At 39.9% G+C, this 21,410-nt stretch overlaps 1 protein-coding gene and 1 long non-coding RNA gene across 2 annotated transcripts; both read right to left on the reverse strand.

The window, feature by feature from the left end:
* Positions 1-257: 257 nt before the first annotated feature.
* Positions 258-2,196, reverse strand: LOC138870608 (uncharacterized mitochondrial protein AtMg00810-like). The gene is made up of 2 exons (XM_070148430.1): positions 2,100-2,196; positions 258-1,174 (listed from the first exon to the last, which is right to left on the reverse strand). Exons 1-2 carry the CDS (start codon positions 2,194-2,196, stop codon positions 258-260), a joined length of 1,014 nt encoding a protein of 337 aa, XP_070004531.1.
* Positions 2,197-19,362: 17,166 nt separating this feature from the next.
* Positions 19,363-21,112, reverse strand: LOC138872170 (uncharacterized). The gene is made up of 2 exons (XR_011400628.1): positions 20,735-21,112; positions 19,363-19,774 (listed from the first exon to the last, which is right to left on the reverse strand). It is a non-coding gene; the product is annotated as an uncharacterized lncRNA (long non-coding RNA).
* Positions 21,113-21,410: the final 298 nt, after the last annotated feature.

The raw sequence follows: 21,410 nt of genomic DNA on the forward strand, positions 1-21,410 counted from the left end.
CAATACTGTTTAATCGTTCTCTTTCCCCCAACATTGCAGGAATATATTGTTAAAATATTGTAGTTGCCTTTTGTTAGAAACCAAAGAAGTTCTATATTTCATATCTAGAAGAGAAGATTACAAGGCCTATTTATAATACTAATTCACCTAATCTATTAGTTGTCATACACCTACTATACAACTCATATACATGTGCTAGCTATGATGTAGTACATGTGTATACATGTGCTAGACAACTTGTATGTCAACACTCCCCCTCAAGTTGGAGCATATATATTGATCATGCCCAACTTGTTACAGATATATTCAACTCGAGCTCCATTCAAAGCTTTTGTGAAAATGTCTCCCAATTGATCTCCAGTTCTAACATGACCTGTAGAGATGAGCTTTTGTTGAATCTTTTCACGAACAAAGTGACAATCTATTTCAATGTGCTTAGTCCTTTCGTGAAATACAGGATTAGAGGAGATATGAAGAGCAGCTTGATTATCACACCACAACTTTGCTGGCAATGTAGTTTGGAAGCCAACTTCACTTAATAGTTGATGTACCCATACAACCTCACACACAGATTGTGCCATAGCTCTGTATTCTGCTTCCGCACTAGATCGAGATACGACATTTTGTTTCTTACTCTTCCACGAAATCAAGTTTCCACCAACAAAAACGCAATATCCTGTCGTGGATCTCCTATCGGCTTTTGACCCTGCCCAATCTGCATCTGTGAAACACTCAATGTTAGTGTGTTCATTATTCTTATATACTAGACCCCGTCCTGGAGATCCCTTTAGATAACAAAGAATCTGCTCCAGAGCCGCCCAATGCCTGACTGTTGGGGAAGACATAAACTGACTCACAATGCTGACAGAGTATGCGATATCGGGACGAGTTACTGTAAGATAGTTCAGTTTCCCAACCAATCTCCTATATTTCTCTGGATCTTCGAATAACTCACCGTCTTCTTTCACGAGTTGTGTGTTAGGAACCATTGGCATGCTGCATGGTTTAGATCCCAACTTTCCAGTTTCAGCTAACAAGTCAAGAGTATATTTCCTTTGGGACAAGAAGATGCCTTTCTTGCTCCGTGTAACTTCAACTCCCAAAAAATACTTTAGTTGCCCTAAATCTTTCGTCTGAAATTGAGTGTGAAGGAAAGACTTTAGAGTTGAAATTCCTGTAATATCACTTCCAGTAATAACGATGTCATCAACATATACTACCAATAAAAGAATACTGTAAGCACGTGATTTTTGACCCTCCCCGAGAATTTTCACATTTTTAGCGTGAATATGTGAAATTGGGTCCAATATAGTCATTTTAACTATTTTACTTTATTTCGTTGCAAAAAGAAAAATCACAAAAAATATATATATAATTTTAGTTTATGTATTTCTCATAAACTTGAAAAATATATTTCTCATAAACTTGAAAAATACAAAAACAATTGTACTTTATTTTGGTACTTTATATAAATTTGAAAATTACAAAAAAATATATATAATTCTATTAATGTTTTGAAGTCGTTTTAATACAAAAAAAATATTATTTCATATTTTGTCTTTATTAAAAAAAACGAAAATTACAAAAAAATAGTTTTATTAATATTTTATAGTCATTTTAACGTTGAAAAAAATACAAAAATATTACTTCATATTTTATCTTAATATTTACGAAAATTACAAAAATAGTTTTATTAATATTTTGTAGCCATTTTAAATCCTTAAAAATATTTTAAAAAAAAGATATAGTTTTGTTAAATACTAGTCTTATTTTTGGTAGTTATTTTGCTTACATAGGACTAGTTAAGTAGCGTGTTCCTATTTCTCGGGTCCGGGCAAAAGAATAATATTCGGGTTCAAACTACCCAGTTTTAGGCCTAATTTTCGGACCTAGCCCATAATAAACCGTGTCCAGGACACGTGGGGAACCCCACCACGCGTGGGGGACATAAGTCTCGAACCCCACCACGCGTGGGGCTCATTTTTCTTGACAAACCCATGTCAAATATACGGATGAAACAAAGGAACAAGAGGATTTTGGAATTTTTGAAACATACTACTGTTCACGCTCCTTCTTCAAGAAGAAGAAGAAGCAAATACCCTCGCCGGAAACCACCAGTCCATCACCTTCCCCCAGCTCCCTCTCCGCCTCAACACCACCACCATGCTGCCCGCAACCCCACCGTCCAAACGCCATAACCAACGACCCCAAAACCCTCGCGTCCAAAACCACCGGTAACCCCCCCCCCCACGTACCAGCTCCGTCGAGCTGCTGCTCGCTGCATCGCCACCCCCCACGACCAGCTTCCTCCATCGACACCATCACTGACCCTCCGCCATCGTCAACCAACCATCGACGAAAACCACCCCATCTCCTTCCTCCTCAAGAAAACCTAGGAAACAACCCTAGCAAAACCTACTCCACCAGTCCGGCACTTGCTCGTCGTCCACCTGCTCCGACGACGCCAACTCTCTCACGTCCAAGCTCCAGCCATACCCCGACCGGAGTTGCTCCACCATTTTCAGCCTCGCTGCTTTCCGAGCAGTTGGTTCTGCATGCTTTCGCGTCGCACCCCCTCCCCGTCGTCAACAAACACCCAAAGCTAAGCCCGTCAGCATCCCCCTGGCGTCGACCTTACTACTGTCGGCATTGTCGAGCAGCTGTTGGTTGCCTCGATTCGACTTTGGTCCGAGCTTTCTGTTTTTCCGGTGAGTTTGCTTTTGCTCGTCGAGGTGTTTTGTCCGAGGTTTCATCATTGTTCTTCGTCGAGTGAGGTCCGGTTCGAGTTCCGTAGGAGGCACTGTTTGTCGTTCTAGAATTGTCGAGGTTCGAAGGTTGGTGTTCTTCTTCCTTTATTTCATTTCATTCGTTTTGCATATTATGGTTCAAAAAAAAATGAGAATATTTGATATTTATGAATGTTAACAATGCAATTTTTGTTGTTGCGTTAAAAATGTTTATTCTAAGTTTAGTTATTGCATGCTTAAAGTAAATGTGAGCATATGAACGAGGTTATTCGATTTTTTTTTCATTTTTACCATGGATATTATTACCTGTTAGAATCATTGCTTTTTTTTTTTTTTTTGTTTAACCTCGGATGATTTCATTGGTAGAAAATCGTAGTTGCCTTAAGTTTGCCCTCAAATAATAAAAACGAGATGAGCTTTGCCAAATAAAAATGCATAGATTGCGGAGCCTTCACAAAATATGTGTATTAAATACTTAGATTCTGGGACGGGCCGTTTAGCAAATTCCGCGGCCCTACCAAAAATAATAATGCGCTAGTTGCTTTAGGCGCGCCTTTAATAATGTTATCTCCCTAAACTCGGGTGCACATGTATGTGACCCAAATCCAAATCTCAACGGAGTCGAAATATGTCTCTAGTCACGGGCACATTGATTGTGACGTGGCCCGAGATGCATGTCCATGACGTTGCAAATTCCTTTTAAAAAATAAGAATGAGATGAGCCTCGCCGAATAAAAACACAAATTGCGGGGCCCTCAGTAAATACTTGTTTAAAATTACTTAGAATTCAGGAGGGTCGTTTAGCGAATTTCACGGCCTCCGCAAAATAATAACGCGATAGTCTCTTTAGGCGCGTGTTTAATAATTTACTTTCTTAAGCTCGGGTGTGCATTTCATGCGACCCAAATCCAAATCTCAAAACATCAAATAAAATGCGTTCCGGATTGTGGGTGCATTTCATGTGACGCAGTCCAAAGACGTGTTTTAAGCGATGTTCACATTCTTGTAAAAACAATAATAATAAAGCGGTTAAAAGTTAAAATTGGCACATTGGTTCATAATTGTATTTTAAAATCAGATAAATAAGCCGAATATAACAGTTGAGCGACCGTGCTAGAACCACGGAACTCGGGAATGCCTAACACCTTCTCCCGGGTTAACAGAATTCCTTATCTAGATTTCTGGTACGCAGACTGTAATATAGAGTCATTATTTTCCTCGATTCGGGATTAAAATTGGTGACTTGGGACACCCTAAATCTCCCAAGTGGCGACTCTGAAATAAATAAACAAATCCCGTTTCGATTGTCCTTTAATTGGAAAAAACTCCCTTGCGCCCCTTGCGGGTGCGGAAAAAGGAGGTGCGACAGCTCTGGCGACTCTGCTGGGGAACAGACCCAGAACCACTGGTTCAGGGTTAAGAATTCGAGCTTAGATAAATTGTTATATTTGGCTTTATCTGATTTTTACATGTTTTGAGCCTAATGTGCTAAATGCTGCTTTTACCGCTTTGATATTACTTGAACTGTACATATAAATTGTGCTGAAACCTTTCTCTCCTTACCTCCGGGGAGAAGCTCGCTGGACGAGACTCCCTATTCTGTTAGTGTCAATACCTGAAATAAGAAAGAGGTCGGACAAGTTACAAAGCCGGACGATCTCGCGGGTCCCCGGTACGTAGCCCCCTCCTCGGCTCGAGTTGTCCGCTCGGGTACACAGTCTAGAACGTATACCCAGGTTTTGAACCTAGAATAACTCAACTTCATGCCGGATCCCTAGTAGGAGCGTTTATTTGCATCATGTGCATTTGACTTAGGGGACTCAACACAGGGGTTGGGTCCGTCTAGGACAAGCAACCTGAAAATAATAGACCATCTTTTGGCATCCTATGTGCTACATGTTGTACTTATTCAAGGGTGAATGGGTCGTTTGGCGGACCAATAATAGTTGCGGACAAATAACACACCTTGTTAGGTTGATCACATTTAATAAGAAGGCCGCACGTTTTTCCAGCATGATGTTATTTTAATCAAAGCATGGGGAACATTTGTGGAATCCAAGATTTCTTGGAATTCCCTATGTCCCCCACGCTTGCTTTTTGGGAAAGCACATGGGGAACATTTGTGGAATCCAAGAAGTCTTGGAATTCCCATATGTCCCCCACGCTTCATATGTTGGGAAAAGCGCATGGGGAGCATTTGCGGAATCCAAGAAGTCTTGGAAATCGTTATGTCTCCCATGCCACATTTTTGAAAGAAATAATAAATATAAAAAATAAAATTACAAATACAAATAAAAACAAAGCATGAAAATTCAAAAAGATTTTGTATGTTGTCATCATTTTCCACATATAAGAAAATCGTGAAAAAAGGAGAAAATAACAGCATAGAAGTCCGAGTAGAGTCGAAACTCTGCCGAAAATTTGAAAAATGAAAAAATGTCTTGTTAGTTTGTTATATTAAAAGCAAAGGGAAAAAAAATCATCATTGTTCTGTCTGGTGTTTTTTTTAAAATATTAAAGAAAATAGTTTGTTTTGCCATTAAATGAAAATGAAAAAGAGCCTGGTTTTTTTTAAAAAAAATATATATATTTTTATTTTTATTTTGTTTGTCTATGAAAATGCCAGAAATAAAAATAAAAAGAGTCCGGCGTTGAATGTGATTTTATTATTTGTTCCAAAAATAAGTATATATATATAATCCAAAAAAAAAGTTCAAAAGAAAGTTCAAAATTCAAAAGATAAAATAGATAAATAAAAAAAAAATCCGAAAATATTTTGATTCTTCTTTAGAAAATTCAAAATTCAAAAAAAAATATTTTAGAAGCATTTCTTATATTAAAGGTAAAATTCCGAAAATGTGTTCTTCTTTTCTTTAGAATAAAAAAACGAAATTCAAAAATATTAGTCTTTCTTTTAAAAAGAAAATCAATCAAAAAATAATATTTCCTCGCTTCTTTTAAAGTAGTTCTTTTAAACGAAAATTCAAAAAAAAAAGAGTTAGTTCATCTGCTTATTATTATTTGCCTACTCATTCTTATTTGCCCGAACTACGCGGGTTTGATTCTCACCGGATGTGAGATACGTAGGCAACCCTCATCGGGTCCAACCCCACCTTTTGCTAAAAAGCCAAAAAAAAAACAAATAATAATAATGATAATAATAATAAAAAATACATGTCAAATTTTAGTTTTGTCATAAAGAAGTCGGGTGACGCTGTTTTATCAAGACATAGCCGAATGTTCCCGAAAGGGACGCCGGAAGGCTGACTTTGCATAAACAGCCACCTTTGGGTCATTTTAAGATTTGGTCCAGTTGACCCACACAGCCTTAAAAATCTTCGTCCCCGAGACGTTGACAGGCCGTGTTTGCAATATTGAGTTTCCTATTTTTGAAAAACAACAAAAGAGTCATAACTAAGTCAGGAGATGCTGTTTGTCATAATTAGCCGAATGTTCCCGAAAGGGACGCCGGAAGGCTGACTTTGCGTAAACAGCCACCTTTTGGGTCATGTTTAGAATTTTTGGTCTAAGTTGACCCACACAGCCTTATAAATCTTCGTCGCCGAGGCGCTGAAGGGCCGTGTTTACAACGCCAAGTCTTTTATTGTAATTTGAAAAGAAAAAAAAATCAAAGAGTCAGCGGTCATGTGAATACCGTCTTTTGTCATAATAAGCCGAGCCAGCTTCGGCCGCATCTTAAACCGTTCTTGCCGAAATAGCTTAGAGTATCTTTCAGTTGTCGAAAGGTTATTTTCGTAAAAGAATGGACAAGTTTGTAAAGTGTCGAAATAATCCTCCCCGACCTCAAAATTCATGTGAAAATTGGAAGGGGCCACATTTGCAAAAAATAACCATTTGGTTAAAATTAGCAAACAGAGGAAGGAAGTTGGCCATTTGTTTTGAAGTTTATAAATCTTTTGTCTAGAATATGCGGTTTGTTTAATTTTCAAGTTTGTGGGTAATCTTTAAATCCTTGAAACCCAGTTTGTTTTAAATTTTAAAAAAAATGTGTGTTTAGTATTGTTTATCTTTTATTGGTCCGAACTACGCAAGGTCTGATTCATGCGGGGTCATGATACGTAGGCAATCTCCATAAGATTCGACCACACACAAAAGAAGTAATGAAAAAGAGAAAAAAAAAAGAAAAAAGGAAAAACAAAGGTAATAAATAAATAAATAAATAAATAAATAAATATATATATATATATATATATATATTGATAATAATAAGGACCGACTGAGTCCATTCTAACATATTTGGTTTTGAATTGTGAAGAAAGTTGAGGTGGTTGGTTTGTGCCTCAAAGAAAAATGACAACTAACGTCGAAGCTGCTACAAGTGCTCCAGAGACTCAGAGTGGGAAGGTTCCTCGTCATGAGTCACAATTTGCGACACAACAAGAGCAGTACCACTCTCCTGAGTATCACTCGTACTCGTTTGATCTTGCTGCAAAAGCTGAGAAGCCTGCCCGAAAGATGGTACAGGAAGAAATGACCCAACGAGTGAAAAGCTTAGAACAATGGTTGGAAAACATGCAAGGGCTAGCAGGCCAAAAGAGTGTTGCCTTCAAAGATCTATGTATGTTCCCCGATGTCCACTTGCCGCCTGGTTTCAAGACTCCAAAATTTGAAAAGTACGATGGACATGGAGATCCCATAGCCCACCTGAAAAGGTATTGCAATCAACTGAGAGGGGCAGGAAGAAATGAAAAATTGTTGATGGCTTATTTTGTGGAAAGCCTTACGGGAGTAGCCTCCGAATGGTTTATGGATCAAGACACGTCTCGCTGGTATGTCTGGGATGACATGGCACAGGCCTTTGTCAGACAGTTCCAATACAACATCGACATTCCCCCAGACCGCATGTCCCTTTCAAACCTGAAGAAGAAACCAAGTGAAAGTTTCAGGGAATATGCCATAAAATGGAGAGAGCAAGCAGCTCGAGTTAAGCCACCCATGGATGACCACGAGCTAATTACTGTCTTCCTTCAAGCGCAAGAGCCAGATTACTTTCAAAACATGGTGTCCGCAGTTGGCAAAACCTTCTCGGAAGCAATCAAAATTGGAGAAATGGTAGAGAATGGTCTTAAGACAGGCAAAATTATAAGTCAAGCTGTTCTTAAAGCCGCAACTCAGGCTGTCCGGGTTGAGTCAGATAATCTTAGCGACGCAAATGAGGAGATTGAAGAAATCATGATGACATCAGGGTCTAGAAGAGGTCCCAGAAGAACATCTCGAAAGTATGAGCAGCCTCCTCAAATTTTTCATGGCTCCCCTGAGCAGTATTATCCACCTCAGGACGCTCAATACTCTGTCGCTCCACCTCAGTATGTTGTCCAGCCACCAAAACACCCCAGGAGGCGAGCACGAGCATCACAAAATCTCCAGAAGTCTCCACAAAATTTTCAGGTGCCCTATAACCCACAGCCAAGCCAGTGGTATAAAGGGGAACAAAGGTTGAAAGATAATTTTACACCAATAGGAGAGTCCTATGAAAGCTTATTTGAGAAATTAAGGAATCATGACATGATTGCACCTATTCCTCCAAATCGTGTGGACCCACGTGCAAGAAGCTTTGACCCTTCTAAAAGGTGTGAATACCATTCCAATGTCCAGGGGCACAATGTTGAAAGCTGTCGGGATTTGAAAAGAGAAATAGAAAGAATGATCCAAGAAGGGCGGATTGTGATCAATAACAGTGACATGGAGCACTCGAACCCTATCGAGAACTTGTTGACAGAGGGTGACGATGGTGAAGCGGGTAATGGTCTTGGCAGTATTGATGCAAAGCTCAGTGGCTAAGATGCCAATTTTTTGGGAGGACGCTTCGTTCCTTGGTCAGCAAGAGAGAAGCTTGTGGTGGCTTATTTTGCGGTCATTTCTGTTGTTCGGATTATTAGGATTGTAATTCGGATTTGTTTTGTGTCAATGTCTTTCCGCTTATCTTTCCGTTTTGTCATAGCGGTTTGTTTAAGTTTTGTCCAAGTTGTTTAGGATTTTATTCCGGTTTGCTTTGTTTTTAAAACCATTTGTTCAGTCCAATGCAAAAAATTCAGTCTTTGATTATTCCCAGTCATCTTTCTGTTTAGTCATTATGTCATTTTTATTCAGCACCGATTCTAGGGACATGACATGCGCACACACTTTGGGCCTAGTCTTTAAAGTTAATCATAAAACCCTGGAAAGGCGATCAGACCATTTAAAGAAAATAAGGACGGTTTGAGATTATTCAGAGCTCGAGTCATGTGGAACTGGGGCAAGTTAAACACAAAGAAAACCGTTAAAGAAAGATTCGCCTAAATTGGCATGAGGGTCGTTCATAATAATGAGAATGAGAGTGTCGCCCAACGGTGCTTTAGAAGTGACAAATGAACAAACAGATGTTGAATATAATTGTCAAGTCCAGCACCATCAGAAGAGACTACAAATTTAAAGTGTGTTGTTTGCACTTGGCATGTTTTGAAGACTGAAATGACGAAGGCATTTTGTTCTGCTACCTAAACACTTTATCCTTCGTTACCCCTTTTGAGCCTTATTTATTTTTCTTTCATACCCCTCGTTCGGAATTAGTAGCAACGAATAGAATACGCAAGCGTGGCAGGTAAACAAAAGAAAAAAAAAAGAAAGAAAAAAAAACAACAAAACAGAAAAAGAAAGAAAGAAGAATGATAACAAAGAAAAAAGGAAAATCAAATGAAAAAGAGGAATTGGGAACTACGTTTGACCTGATTCCTCAAAGAGGATACGTAGGCGCTTCACGGCTCGGTCATAGTTTGGAAAGAAAAATGAAAAAAATCAATTAAAATATCCCCAAGCAAGAAACTGAGGCAAAAGTTGCGTTTGTTGTAAATAAATCTAATTCCGAAGGTTGTAACTAATAACCCAAAATTAATGCATTTTTGAGCCTTTTATACCCTTTCTTTCTAGCCCTATCCAAAACCCACATTACGGTCCAAAGAAAGACCTTCCGATCAGTCTTCAAAAGATGCCAAGTCAGACAAATGAAGAGTCTTACCGGCAAACATAACATTCTGTTCCACAGCAGAAAAGACTCTAATCTCCAGCAGAAAGAGTCATACCGGCGACACTCCAAATCCCCAGCTAGAAAGTGATACAAATGAGAGAGTCTTATCGGTGAAAACCTTCACAGGCACCATAAGGCGATGAAAGCTGAGAGAAGAACCAAAAATGAGAGAGACTTGATAGTGAAAACCCTTCGGGCACTACAAGTCGAATAAGATTGAGAATCAGATGGGGAATCGCCAATTGAAGATCTTGAAAGATGATTGACGGTAAAGGATAGGCCACATCCGCATGTCATTACCATTAGAGTCGGTATCTGCATTTGATACATTTTATTTATAGTTTCTTTTGTAAGAGAGTCATCGTTTCCTTTGTCTTTTATTTTGTTTCTTTTATCTTTCTCCTTTCATAGAAAAATTCCCCAATAGAGTCTGGCTGGTCAGAACAAGTATGAAATGACTTCAAATATGTCATCAGCTTTTCAAGATGAGATCTGACTAGTATATCCAAATGGTATAGTCGGCGAGGAACAAGCGCGAGGCCAGTGTCAAAAAAGATATCCCCAGCAAAGGGAATTGACAAAAGGATTGACGAGCGTCAAGAGAGATATCCTTGCCAAACCCAAACCTCAAAGGCCAAGGCCCAGGAACAGAGCAAGGAGAGCAGTGAGCATAATTTGGCGAAATCCATACTAGACTAAAAGGTCGGGGAAATGCCAGTTTCCAAGCTATGCCACAAAAGAAGAGGGATATCCCCCAGCAGGAAGGGATTATCCCCAACACATAAGATCATCCCCAACAAGTTGCTGAACGCAGAGCAAGGAAGGAGAAAGGGAAAGCCATCCCAGTAGGAGTATCACAACCAACCACCATATTTTAAACTAACAATTTTGTTTGATTTGAAACAGGTAAAGGAAATGGCATTGATGCCAGAACTGCGTGCCACAAGGGATATTATCAAACTGGGGCAGAAAATTTTCCTTCCATTTAGAAAATTTTCTGGAAGTCAGGTACCCCCAGCTGATAACATTTTACCCCCCAACAGGTAAGTAAATCAAGGAAGGTAGTCTTTGAAGGAAGAAGCTATGCAAAAACAAAACAAAAAAGGAATAAAAAAAAGGGGATAATAATAAAAAATGGGGAAGGTAGAAAAGGAAAATTCATCCCAATCCCCAGCAAGTATTCGAGGTAAGACATTTTCAAGTCTTAAAGATATTTTGGGTTCATCCGCCCTCAAATAGGATATGTCGGGTTCATCCGCCCTCAAATAGGATATGTCGGGTTCATCCGCCCTCAAATAGGATCTGTCGGGTTCATCCGCCCTCAAATAGGATATGTCGGGTTCATCCGCCCTCAAATAGGATATGTCGGGTTCATCCGCCCTCAAATAGGATCTGTCGGGTTCATCCGCCCTCAAATAGGATATGTCGGGTTCATCCGCCCTCAAATAGGATATGTCGGGTTCATCCGCCCTCAAATAGGATATGTCGGGTTCATCCGCCCTCAAATAGGATATGTCGGGTTCATCCGCCCTCAAATAGGATCTGTCGGGTTCATCCGCCCTCAAATAGGATATGTCGGGTTCATCCGCCCTCAAATAGGATATGTCGGGTTCATCCGCCCTCAAATAGGATCTGTCGGGTTCATCCGCCCTCAAATAGGATATGTCGGGTTCATCCGCCCTCAAATAGGATCTGTCGGGTTCATCCGCCCTCAAATAGGATATGTCGGGTTCATCCGCCCTCAAATAGGATATGTCGGGTTCATCCGCCCTCAAATAGGATTTGTCGGGTTCATCCGCCCTCAAATAGGATATGTCGGGTTCATCCGCCCTCAAATAGGATATGTCGGGTTCATCCGCCCTCAAATAGGATATGTCGGGTTCATCCGCCCTCAAATAGGATATGTTGGGTTCATCCGCCCTCAAATAGGATATGTCGGGTTCATCCGCCCTCAAATAGGATATGTCGGGTTCATCCGCCCTCAAATAGGATCTGTCGGGTTCATCCGCCCTCAAATAGGATATGTCGGGTTCATCCGCCCTCAAATAGGATATGTCGGGTTCATCCGCCCTCAAATAGGATATGTTGGGTTCATCCGCCCTCAAATAGGATATGTCGGGTTCATCCGCCCTCAAATAGGATATGTTGGGTTCATCCGCCCTCAAATAGGATCTGTCGGGTTCATCCGCCCTCAAATAGGATCTGTCGGGTTCATCCGCCCTCAAATAGGATCTGTTGGGTTCATCCGCCCTCAAATAGGGTATGTCGGGTTCATCCGCCCTCAAATAGGATATGTTGGGTTCATCCGCCCTCAAATAGGATATGTTGGTTTCAGTCTTTACTTTTAAGTGTTGAAGTTGGGAGCCCGCCCAGATAACAGAGGCATACATTCAGTCTTTTTATTTCAAGTGTTGAAATTGGGAGCCCGCCTAGATAATAGAGGCATACATTCCACGTCTTTACCCATAGGAGATGCATTTCCTCCTAAGTTTTAGTTTTACCCATAGGAGATGCATTTCCTCCTAGGTTTGTTTAGTTTCACCCATAGGAGACGCATTTCCTCCTAGGTTTGTTTCAAGTTTCACCCATAGGAGATGCATTTCCTCCTAAGTTCAGTTTTACAATAGGAGACGCACTTCCTAAGTTCAGTTTACCATAGGAGACGCACTTCCTAAGTTCAGTTCTACCAATAGGAGACGCACTTCCTAAATTTATTGCACCCAATAGGAGACGCACTTCCTAAGCAAGTTTTTACCGGTAGGAGACGCACTTCCTAAGAATAGTTCACCAATAGGAGACGCACTTCCTAAAGTTTAGTTTCACCCAGTAGGAGACGCACTTCCTAAGAACAGTTATCCCCAATAGGAGACGCACTTCCTAAGTTTATTGTACCCATAGGAGACGCACTTCCTAAGTTTATTGTACCCATAGGAGACGCACTTCCTAAGTTTATTGTACCCACAGGAGACGCACTTCCTCAAAGTTAAGTTTACCCATAGGAGATGCATTTCCTCCTAAGTTGTTTTTGAAAAAAAAAACAAAAAAATGACCTAGTCTGATGAACTTTCTCCTAGGATCAAAATCTTAGTCTGATGAATTTTTCTCCTAAGATAGAGACCTAGTCTGACGAACCTTCTCCTAGGATCCAAATCTTAGTCTGATGAATCTTTCTCCTAAGATAACCAAAAAACAAAAAATGACCTAGTCTGATGAACTTTCTCCTAGGATCAAAATCTTAGTCTGATGAATCTTTCTCCTAAGATACCAAAAAGAAAAGACCTAGTCTGATGAACCTTCTCCTAGGATCAAAATCTTAGTCTGATGAATTTTTCTCCTAAGATAGAGACCTAGTCTGACGAACCTTCTCCTAGGATCAAAATCTTAGTCTGATGAATCTTTCTCCTAAGATAACCAAAAACAAAAATGACCTAGTCTGATGAACTTTCTCCTAGGATCAAAATCTTAGTCTGATGAATTTTTCTCCTAAGATAGAGACCTAGTCTGACGAACCTTCTCCTAGGATCCAAATCTTAGTCTGATGAATTTTTCTCCTAAGATAGAGACCTAATCTGACGAACCTTCTCCTAGGATCCAAATCTTAGTCTGATGAATCTTTCTCCTAAGATAACCAAAAAACAAAAAATGACCTAGTCTGATGAACTTTCTCCTAGGATCAAAATCTTAGTCTGATGAATCTTTCTCCTAAGATACCAAAAAGAAAAGACCTAGTCTGATGAACCTTCTCCTAGGATCAAAATCTTAGTCTGATGAATTTTTCTCCTAAGATAGAGACCTAGTCTGACGAACCTTCTCCTAGGATCAAAATCTTAGTCTGATGAATCTTTCTCCTAAGATAACCAAAAACAAAAATGACCTAGTCTGATGAACTTTCTCCTAGGATCAAAATCTTAGTCTGATGAATTTTTCTCCTAAGATAGAGACCTAGTCTGACGAACCTTCTCCTAGGATCCAAATCTTAGTCTGACGAGTTTTTCTCCTAAGATAGAGACCTAGTCTGACGAACCTTCTCCTAGGATCAAAATCTTAGTCCGATGAATTTTTCTCCTAAGATAGAGACCTAGTCTGATGAACCTTCTCCTAGGATCAAAATCTTAGTCCGATGAATTTTTCTCCTAAGATAGAGACCTAGTCTGACGAACCTTCTCCTAGGATCAAAATCTTAGTCTGATGAATCTTTCTCCTAAGATAACCAAAAAACAAAATGACCTAGTCTGACGAACCTTCTCCTAGGATCAAAATCTTAGTCCGATGAATCTTTCTCCTAATATGCTAAAAAAAAAACATTTTGAAAAAAAAAGTCATTTTCCTAAAGCCAGGCGCCCACCTGTATAGAACAGAGGAATACATTTCAGTCCTTACATTTCAAGCATTGAAGTTAGGCGCCCACCTGTATAACAAGGGAATACATCCTAATCTAGTGTTTAGTTCACTCTCAGCAGTGCATCAGTAGTATCAGTGGGCTACGATTTTGCTAACGACTCACAAACCTCCCCAGTGCAAACTGGGTTAGGAAATTTTGTTTGTTTTGTTTGTTTTGATTGTCAGGGACCCGCCTGTAGAACGGAGTTTGTGGTATGTCAAAGATCGAAGAAGTCAGGAGTCCGCCTGTCAAAGATCAAGCAGTGACCCACTGGAAAGCAGAAGGATTACAACAGAAATCCCCAGCATTCAATCCAAGTTAGAAGCTCGCCTCAAGAACGCGAATCAATAGTCTGGGATGATCAACAGAAGCTGGTCACCAAAAAAAAAACAAGAGAAAAGAAGAAAAAAAAAAGAAGAAAGAGAAGAGCCCAAATTACGGAAGTAGAGAACAAAGGTGGTCTGCTCAAGAACTAGCACCTACAACTAGCAAGTATCAAGGTTCAGATCCAAAGTCTGTATGAAGCACCATTCAAGACTCAAGACCAAGTTTCAGAAGACTTAAGAGATAGGAATCCTTGTAACTAGTAGCTGATAGGCTTAGTTAGTCTTTTTCAGTTTTCATTTTTGTTGTAATGACAGGACCGCGGACCGGAACCTCAACGGAACGGCACCTCGATCGGCTCTTCACCTCGGTACACTTCACTATCTCTCTCATCCCGAACTACACGTGGCCTGATTCCTGTATAACCAAGGATATGTAGGCAGCTCAGATACCAGGGCTCGGTCACATTCCCTCCCTTTCCTTAAGTGTAGTCCGTCCAAGTAATGGTCGGGTCAAAAACACGTCTAGTCGTTCTTTGTCGGAAAACTCTTCGTGTTTCCAGTCAAAGAGGGGCAGCTGTAAGCACGTGATTTTTGACCCTCCCCGAGAATTTTCACATTTTTAGCGTGAATATGTGAAATTGGGTCCAATATAGTCATTTTAACTATTTTACTTTATTTCGTTGCAAAAAGAAAAATCACAAAAAATATATATATAATTTTAGTTTATGTATTTCTCATAAACTTGAAAAATACAAAAACAATTGTACTTTATTTTGGTACTTTATATAAATTCGAAAATTACAAAAAAATATATATAATTCTATTAATGTTTTGAAGTCGTTTTAATACAAAAAAAATATTATTTCATATTTTGTCTTTATTAAAAAAAACGAAAATTACAAAAAAATAGTTTTATTAATATTTTATAGTCATTTTAACGTTGAAAAAAATACAAAAATATTACTTCATATTTTATCTTAATATTTACGAAAATTACAAAAATAATTTTATTAATATTTTGTAGCCATTTTAAATCCTTAAAAATATTTAAAAAAAAAGATATAGTTTTGTTAAATACTAGTCTTATTTTTAGTAGTTATTTTGCTTACATAGGACTAGTTAAGTAGCGTGTTCCTATTTCTCGGGTCCGGGCAAAAGAATAATATTCGGGTTCAAACTACCCAGTTTTAGGCCTAATTTTCGGACCTAGCCCATAATAAATCGTGTCCAGGACACGTGGGGAACCCCACCACGCGTGGGGGACATAAGTCTCGAACCCCACCACGCGTGGGGCTCATTTTTCTTGACAAACCCATGTCAAATATACGGATGAAACAAAGGAACAAGAGGATTTTGGAATTTTTGAAACATACTACTGTTCACGCTCCTTCTTCAAGAAGAAGAAAAAGCAAATACCCTCGCCGGAAACCACCAGTCCATCACCTTCCCCCAGCTCCCTCTCCGCCTCAACACCACCACCATGCTGCCCGCAACCCCACCGTCCAAACGCCATAACCAACGACCCCAAAACCCTCGCGTCCAAAACCACCGGTAACCCCCCCCCCCACGTACCAGCTCCGTCGAGCTGCTGCTCGCTGCATCGCCACCCCCCACGACCAGCTTCCTCCATCGACACCATCACTGACCCTCCGCCATCGTCAACCAACCATCGACGAAAACCACCCCATCTCCTTCCTCCTCAAGAAAACCTAGGAAACAACCCTAGCAAAACCTACTCCACCAGTCCGGCACCTGCTCGTCGTCCACCTGCTCCGACGACGCCAACTCTCTCACGTCCAAGCTCCAGCCATACCCCGACCGGAGTTGCTCCACCATTTTCAGCCTCGCTGCTTTCCGAGCAGTTGGTTCTGCATGCTTTCACGTCGCACCCCCTCCCCGTCGTCAACAAACACCCAAAGCTAAGCCCGTCAGCATCCCCCTGGCGTCGACCTTACTACTGTCGGCATTGTCGAGCAGCTGTTGGTTGCCTCGATTCGACTTTGGTCCGAGCTTTCTGTTTTTCCGGTGAGTTTGCTTTTGCTCGTCGAGGTGTTTTGTCCGAGGTTTCATCATTGTTCTTCGTCGAGTGAGGTCCGGTTCGAGTTCCGTAGGAGGCACTGTTTGTCGTTCTAGAATTGTCGAGGTTCGAAGGTTGGTGTTCTTCTTCCTTTATTTCATTTCATTCGTTTTGCATATTATGGTTCAAAAAAATGAGAATATTCGATATTTATGAATGTCAACAATGCAATTTTTGTTGTTGCGTTAAAAATGTTTATTCTAAGTTTAGTTATTGCATGCTTAAAGTAAATGTGAGCATATGAACGAGGTTATTCGATTTTTTTTTCATTTTTACTATGGATATTATTACCTGTTAGAATCATTGCTTTTTTTTTTTTTTTTGTTTAACCTCGGATGATTTCATTGGTAGAAAATCGTAGTTGCCTTAAGTTTGCCCTCAAATAATAAAAACGAGATGAGCTTTGCCAAATAAAAATGCATAGATTGCGGAGCCTTCACAAAATATGTGTATTAAATACTTAGATTCTGGGACGGGCCGTTTAGCAAATTCCGCGGCCCTACCAAAAATAATAATGCGCTAGTTGCTTTAGGCGCGCCTTTAATAATGTTATCTCCCTAAACTCGGGTGCACATGTATGTGACCCAAATCCAAATCTCAACGGAGTCGAAATATGTCTCTAGTCACGGGCACATTGATTGTGACGTGGCCCGAGATGCATGTCCATGACGTTGCAAATTCCTTTTAAAAAATAAGAATGAGATGAGCCTCGCCGAATAAAAACACAAATTGCGGGGCCCTCAGTAAATACTTGTTTAAAATTACTTAGAATTCAGGAGGGTCGTTTAGCGAATTTCACGGCCTCCGCAAAATAATAACGCGATAGTCTCTTTAGGCGCGTGTTTAATAATTTACTTTCTTAAGCTCGGGTGTGCATTTCATGCGACCCAAATCCAAATCTCAAAACATCAAATAAAATGCGTTCCGGATTGTGGGTGCATTTCATGTGACGCAGTCCAAAGACGTGTTTTAAGCGATGTTCACATTCTTGTAAAAACAATAATAATAAAGCGGTTAAAAGTTAAAATTGGCACATTGGTTCATAATTGTATTTTAAAATCAGATAAATAAGCCGAATATAACAGTTGAGCGACCGTGCTAGAACCACGGAACTCGGGAATGCCTAACACCTTCTCCCGGGTTAACAGAATTCCTTATCTAGATTTCTGGTACGCAGACTGTAATATAGAGTCATTATTTTCCTCGATTCGGGATTAAAATTGGTGACTTGGGACACCCTAAATCTCCCAAGTGGCGACTCTGAAATAAACATGTAATATCACTTCCAGTAATAACGATGTCATCAACATATACTACCAATAAAAGAATACCATCATCAGACTTTTTATAAAACACCGTATGATCGCAATTGCTTTTCTTCATCCCATATTCTAGAACAGCCTCACTAAATCTGCCAAACCAAGCACGGGGACTCTGTTTCAGCCCATAAAGAGATTTTCGAAGACGACATACCTTTCCACACTCCCCCTGAGCAACAAACCCAGGTGGTTGCTCCATATATACTTCTTCCTGAAGATCTCCATGTAGAAAAGCATTCTTTATATCAAGCTGATGCAGAGGCCAATCATAAGTAGATGCCATGGAAATGAATAATCAAACAGAAGCTAACTTGGCGACCGGGGAAAAAGTATCCAAATAGTCGACTCCATAGGTCTGTGCATACCCTTTTGCAACAAGGTGTGCCTTAAGGCAAGCTACTGTCCCATCGGAGTTAAACTTAACAGCAAATACCCACTTGCACCCAATAGCCTTTTTGTTAGTGGGCAGATCAGCCAACTCCCAAGTACCATTCTCATCTAAAGCCATCATCTCTTCTATCATTGCATCATGCCAACCTGGGTGGGACAATGCTTCACGAATAGTTTTAGGTATCCTAGCAGAATCTAATGATGCAATAAACGAGCTAGAAGAAGTATACAAATGGTCATAAGACACAAAAGAAGAAATAGGATAAGTACATTGTCGTGTACCTTTGCGAATGGCAATAGGAAGATCCAAACTAGGATCTGAAACACAGGAGGTTGGATCTACCGACGAAGTAGAAGTAGGTAAAGGATCGGGTTCTGAGGTTTGTTGTCGCCTGGTATACACACGAAGAACATGTGGCTGCTCGGATGGTCGATCGAGGGAAACGGGTGACTGAGGAAGAGGTGTTGGAGAACTAACTGGATGTGTGACAGTGTAGACCAAAGTATCATCTTCTTCCTCAGGACTGTTATAAACATATGAAGAAAAGAACGGATAATTTTCATGGAATGTGACATCGGCAGACACTAAGTACCTTTTGAGATCTGGAGAATAACACCGATAACCTTTCTGAAGACGTGAGTACCCTAAGAACACACACTTAAGGGCCTTTGGATCTAATTTAGTTACCTGTGGACGAACATCACGAACAAAACAAGTACAACCAAATATTTTGGGTTCAATAGGAAATAATGGCTTAGAGGAAAAAAGAATGTTGTAAGGAATATTACCATGAAGTACAGAAGATGACATACGATTTATTAAAAAACAAGCTGTAGAGACGGCATCAGCCCAAAAACATTTTGGCACTTTCATTTGAAAGAGGAGTGCTCGGCCTACTTCAAGAAGATGTCTATTTTTTCGTTCCGCAACCCCATTTTGAGAAGGGGTGTCAACACAAGAAGATTGATGTAGAATACCATTTGTAGCCATATAATCTTTAAACAAATCCGAAAAATATTCTTTTGCATTGTCACTCCTTAAATTACGAACGGAAACATTAAAATGAGTTTTTATTTCAGCACAAAAAGCACAAAAAATTGAAAACAACTCCGAACGATTTTTCATTAAATATAACCAAGTAACACGAGAATGATCATCCACAAAGGTAACAAAATATCTAAAACCAGTTTTAGAGATAATAGGACATGGACCCCAAACATCGGTGTGAACTAACTCAAAAGGTAAGTCGACCCGTTTATTGACTCTAGAAACTTTAGGAAGGCGATGGTGTTTAGCAAACTGACATGACTCACAATCTAAAGAGGAAATACTCTGAAACTGAGGATATAACTTCTTCAAACTAGACAAGGATGGATGACCCAATCGACATTGTACATCAAAGGGAGACAACACAGTTGAACAAGAAATGGATTTCGGCACCTGTGATTCAATAACATAGAGACCCCCAGACTCAGAACCTTTACCAATAATCTGCTTCGTCGTAAGATCCTGAAAAAGACAATAATTGGGAAAAAATGAGACACAACAATTTAGAGTACGAGTAAGTTTACTGACAGATATTAGATTGAAAGAAAAATCAGGCAAATTTAAGACGGAACTAAGGGAAAGAGAAGATGTTGGGTTAACAGTGCCAGACCCTAAAACATATGAGGTAGACCCATCGGCTAAAGTAACTGTGGAACATTGGGTATGTGACTGAAAAGTGGAAAAGAGTTTAGAGTTACCTGTCATATGATCTGTGGCACCAGAATCAATGACCCATTTGGATGACGAAGAGAGGAGACACTTAGTGGTTTTACCTGACTCGGGGATAGTATTGATAGGAGGAGATGATGACTGAGATGGTGAAATAGTCTCGGAAGTGGCGATGTTGGCATACTGAGATCTTTTGTTCTTATTCTGAAGCTTCACACAATAACGTATGGTATGACCGAGCTCGTGACAATAAAAACATTCAACTTCCCCTTGCTTTAGGTCTCGACTATCGCTACTCCGATTGCGATTACTATGACTCCTATTCTTTTGGACGCGGCTAAGCAGAGCACCACTATCAATCGTGGCTGTCGGACCTGGATGAGACTTTTCCGTACGCAACACTCTTGTAAAGGCCTCTTTCAAGGAAGAGATAGCAGTCCCAGATAAAATCTGCGATTTGGCCCCTTCAAATTCGGGAGAAAGACCAGAAAGGAAACTCATGACCGCCAGTTGTTCACGCTGAGCCTGTTGTACCTTCACATCTGGACTAAACGGCAATATAACATTAAGCTCATCATACACCTTCTTAAACTCTGAGAAGTAAGTGGTGAGAGAGCGATCTTGCATGGATGGATGGTAAAATGCCTGGCACACATCATACATGCGAGACAAGTTTCCTTTGCCAGAGTACAAAAAATCTAAATAATCCATTAGATCCTTCACATAATCACAATGAGAAACTAGATCATTTACCTCACTGTGCATCGAATTCTTGATTTGGAGAAACAATTTTGCATCCTCCTTTAACCAGACTGATTTAGTCTCATCCTTGGGTGGATCATCAACCAAGTGGTTCTCTTTGTCGATGCTCCGCAAATAGAGACGGATCGTCTTACTCCAATCCATGTAATTGGAACCCATGAACTTATTCTCCGTAATTTTGGACATAACCGGAATGACATCAACGGTAGGTTTCGTTTCAGTCATCTTGCACCCGAATAATAGCAGAATCAAATAGTCAAGAACAGTGCAGTGAAATTTGAACAGTGCAGTGAACAGTGATATTTGAACAGTACAGTGAACAGTGAATAGTAATATTTGAACAGTGATCTTGGAAAATGAAAGTTGTCAGGAAAAAATGGCCGGAAATAGTGAAATAGAATCAAAGCAGCGAAAAACTGTTTTGAACAAAAATAATTCGAACGGGAAAAAAAAATTCCCAACAACAAACTGATGAAAAAACTTCAATGCTCTGATACCATGTTAGAAACCAAAGAAGTTCTATATTTCATATCTAGAAGAGAAGATTACAAGGCCTATTTATAATACTAATTCACCTAATCTATTAGTTGTCATACACCTAATTACACCTACTATACAACTCATATACATGTGCTAGCTATGATGTAGTACATGTGTATACATGTGC

The sequence above is a fragment of the Nicotiana sylvestris genome, chromosome 6 (genome assembly GCF_000393655.2).
Source record: "Nicotiana sylvestris chromosome 6, ASM39365v2, whole genome shotgun sequence".
Lineage (NCBI taxonomy): Eukaryota > Viridiplantae > Streptophyta > Magnoliopsida > Solanales > Solanaceae > Nicotiana > Nicotiana sylvestris.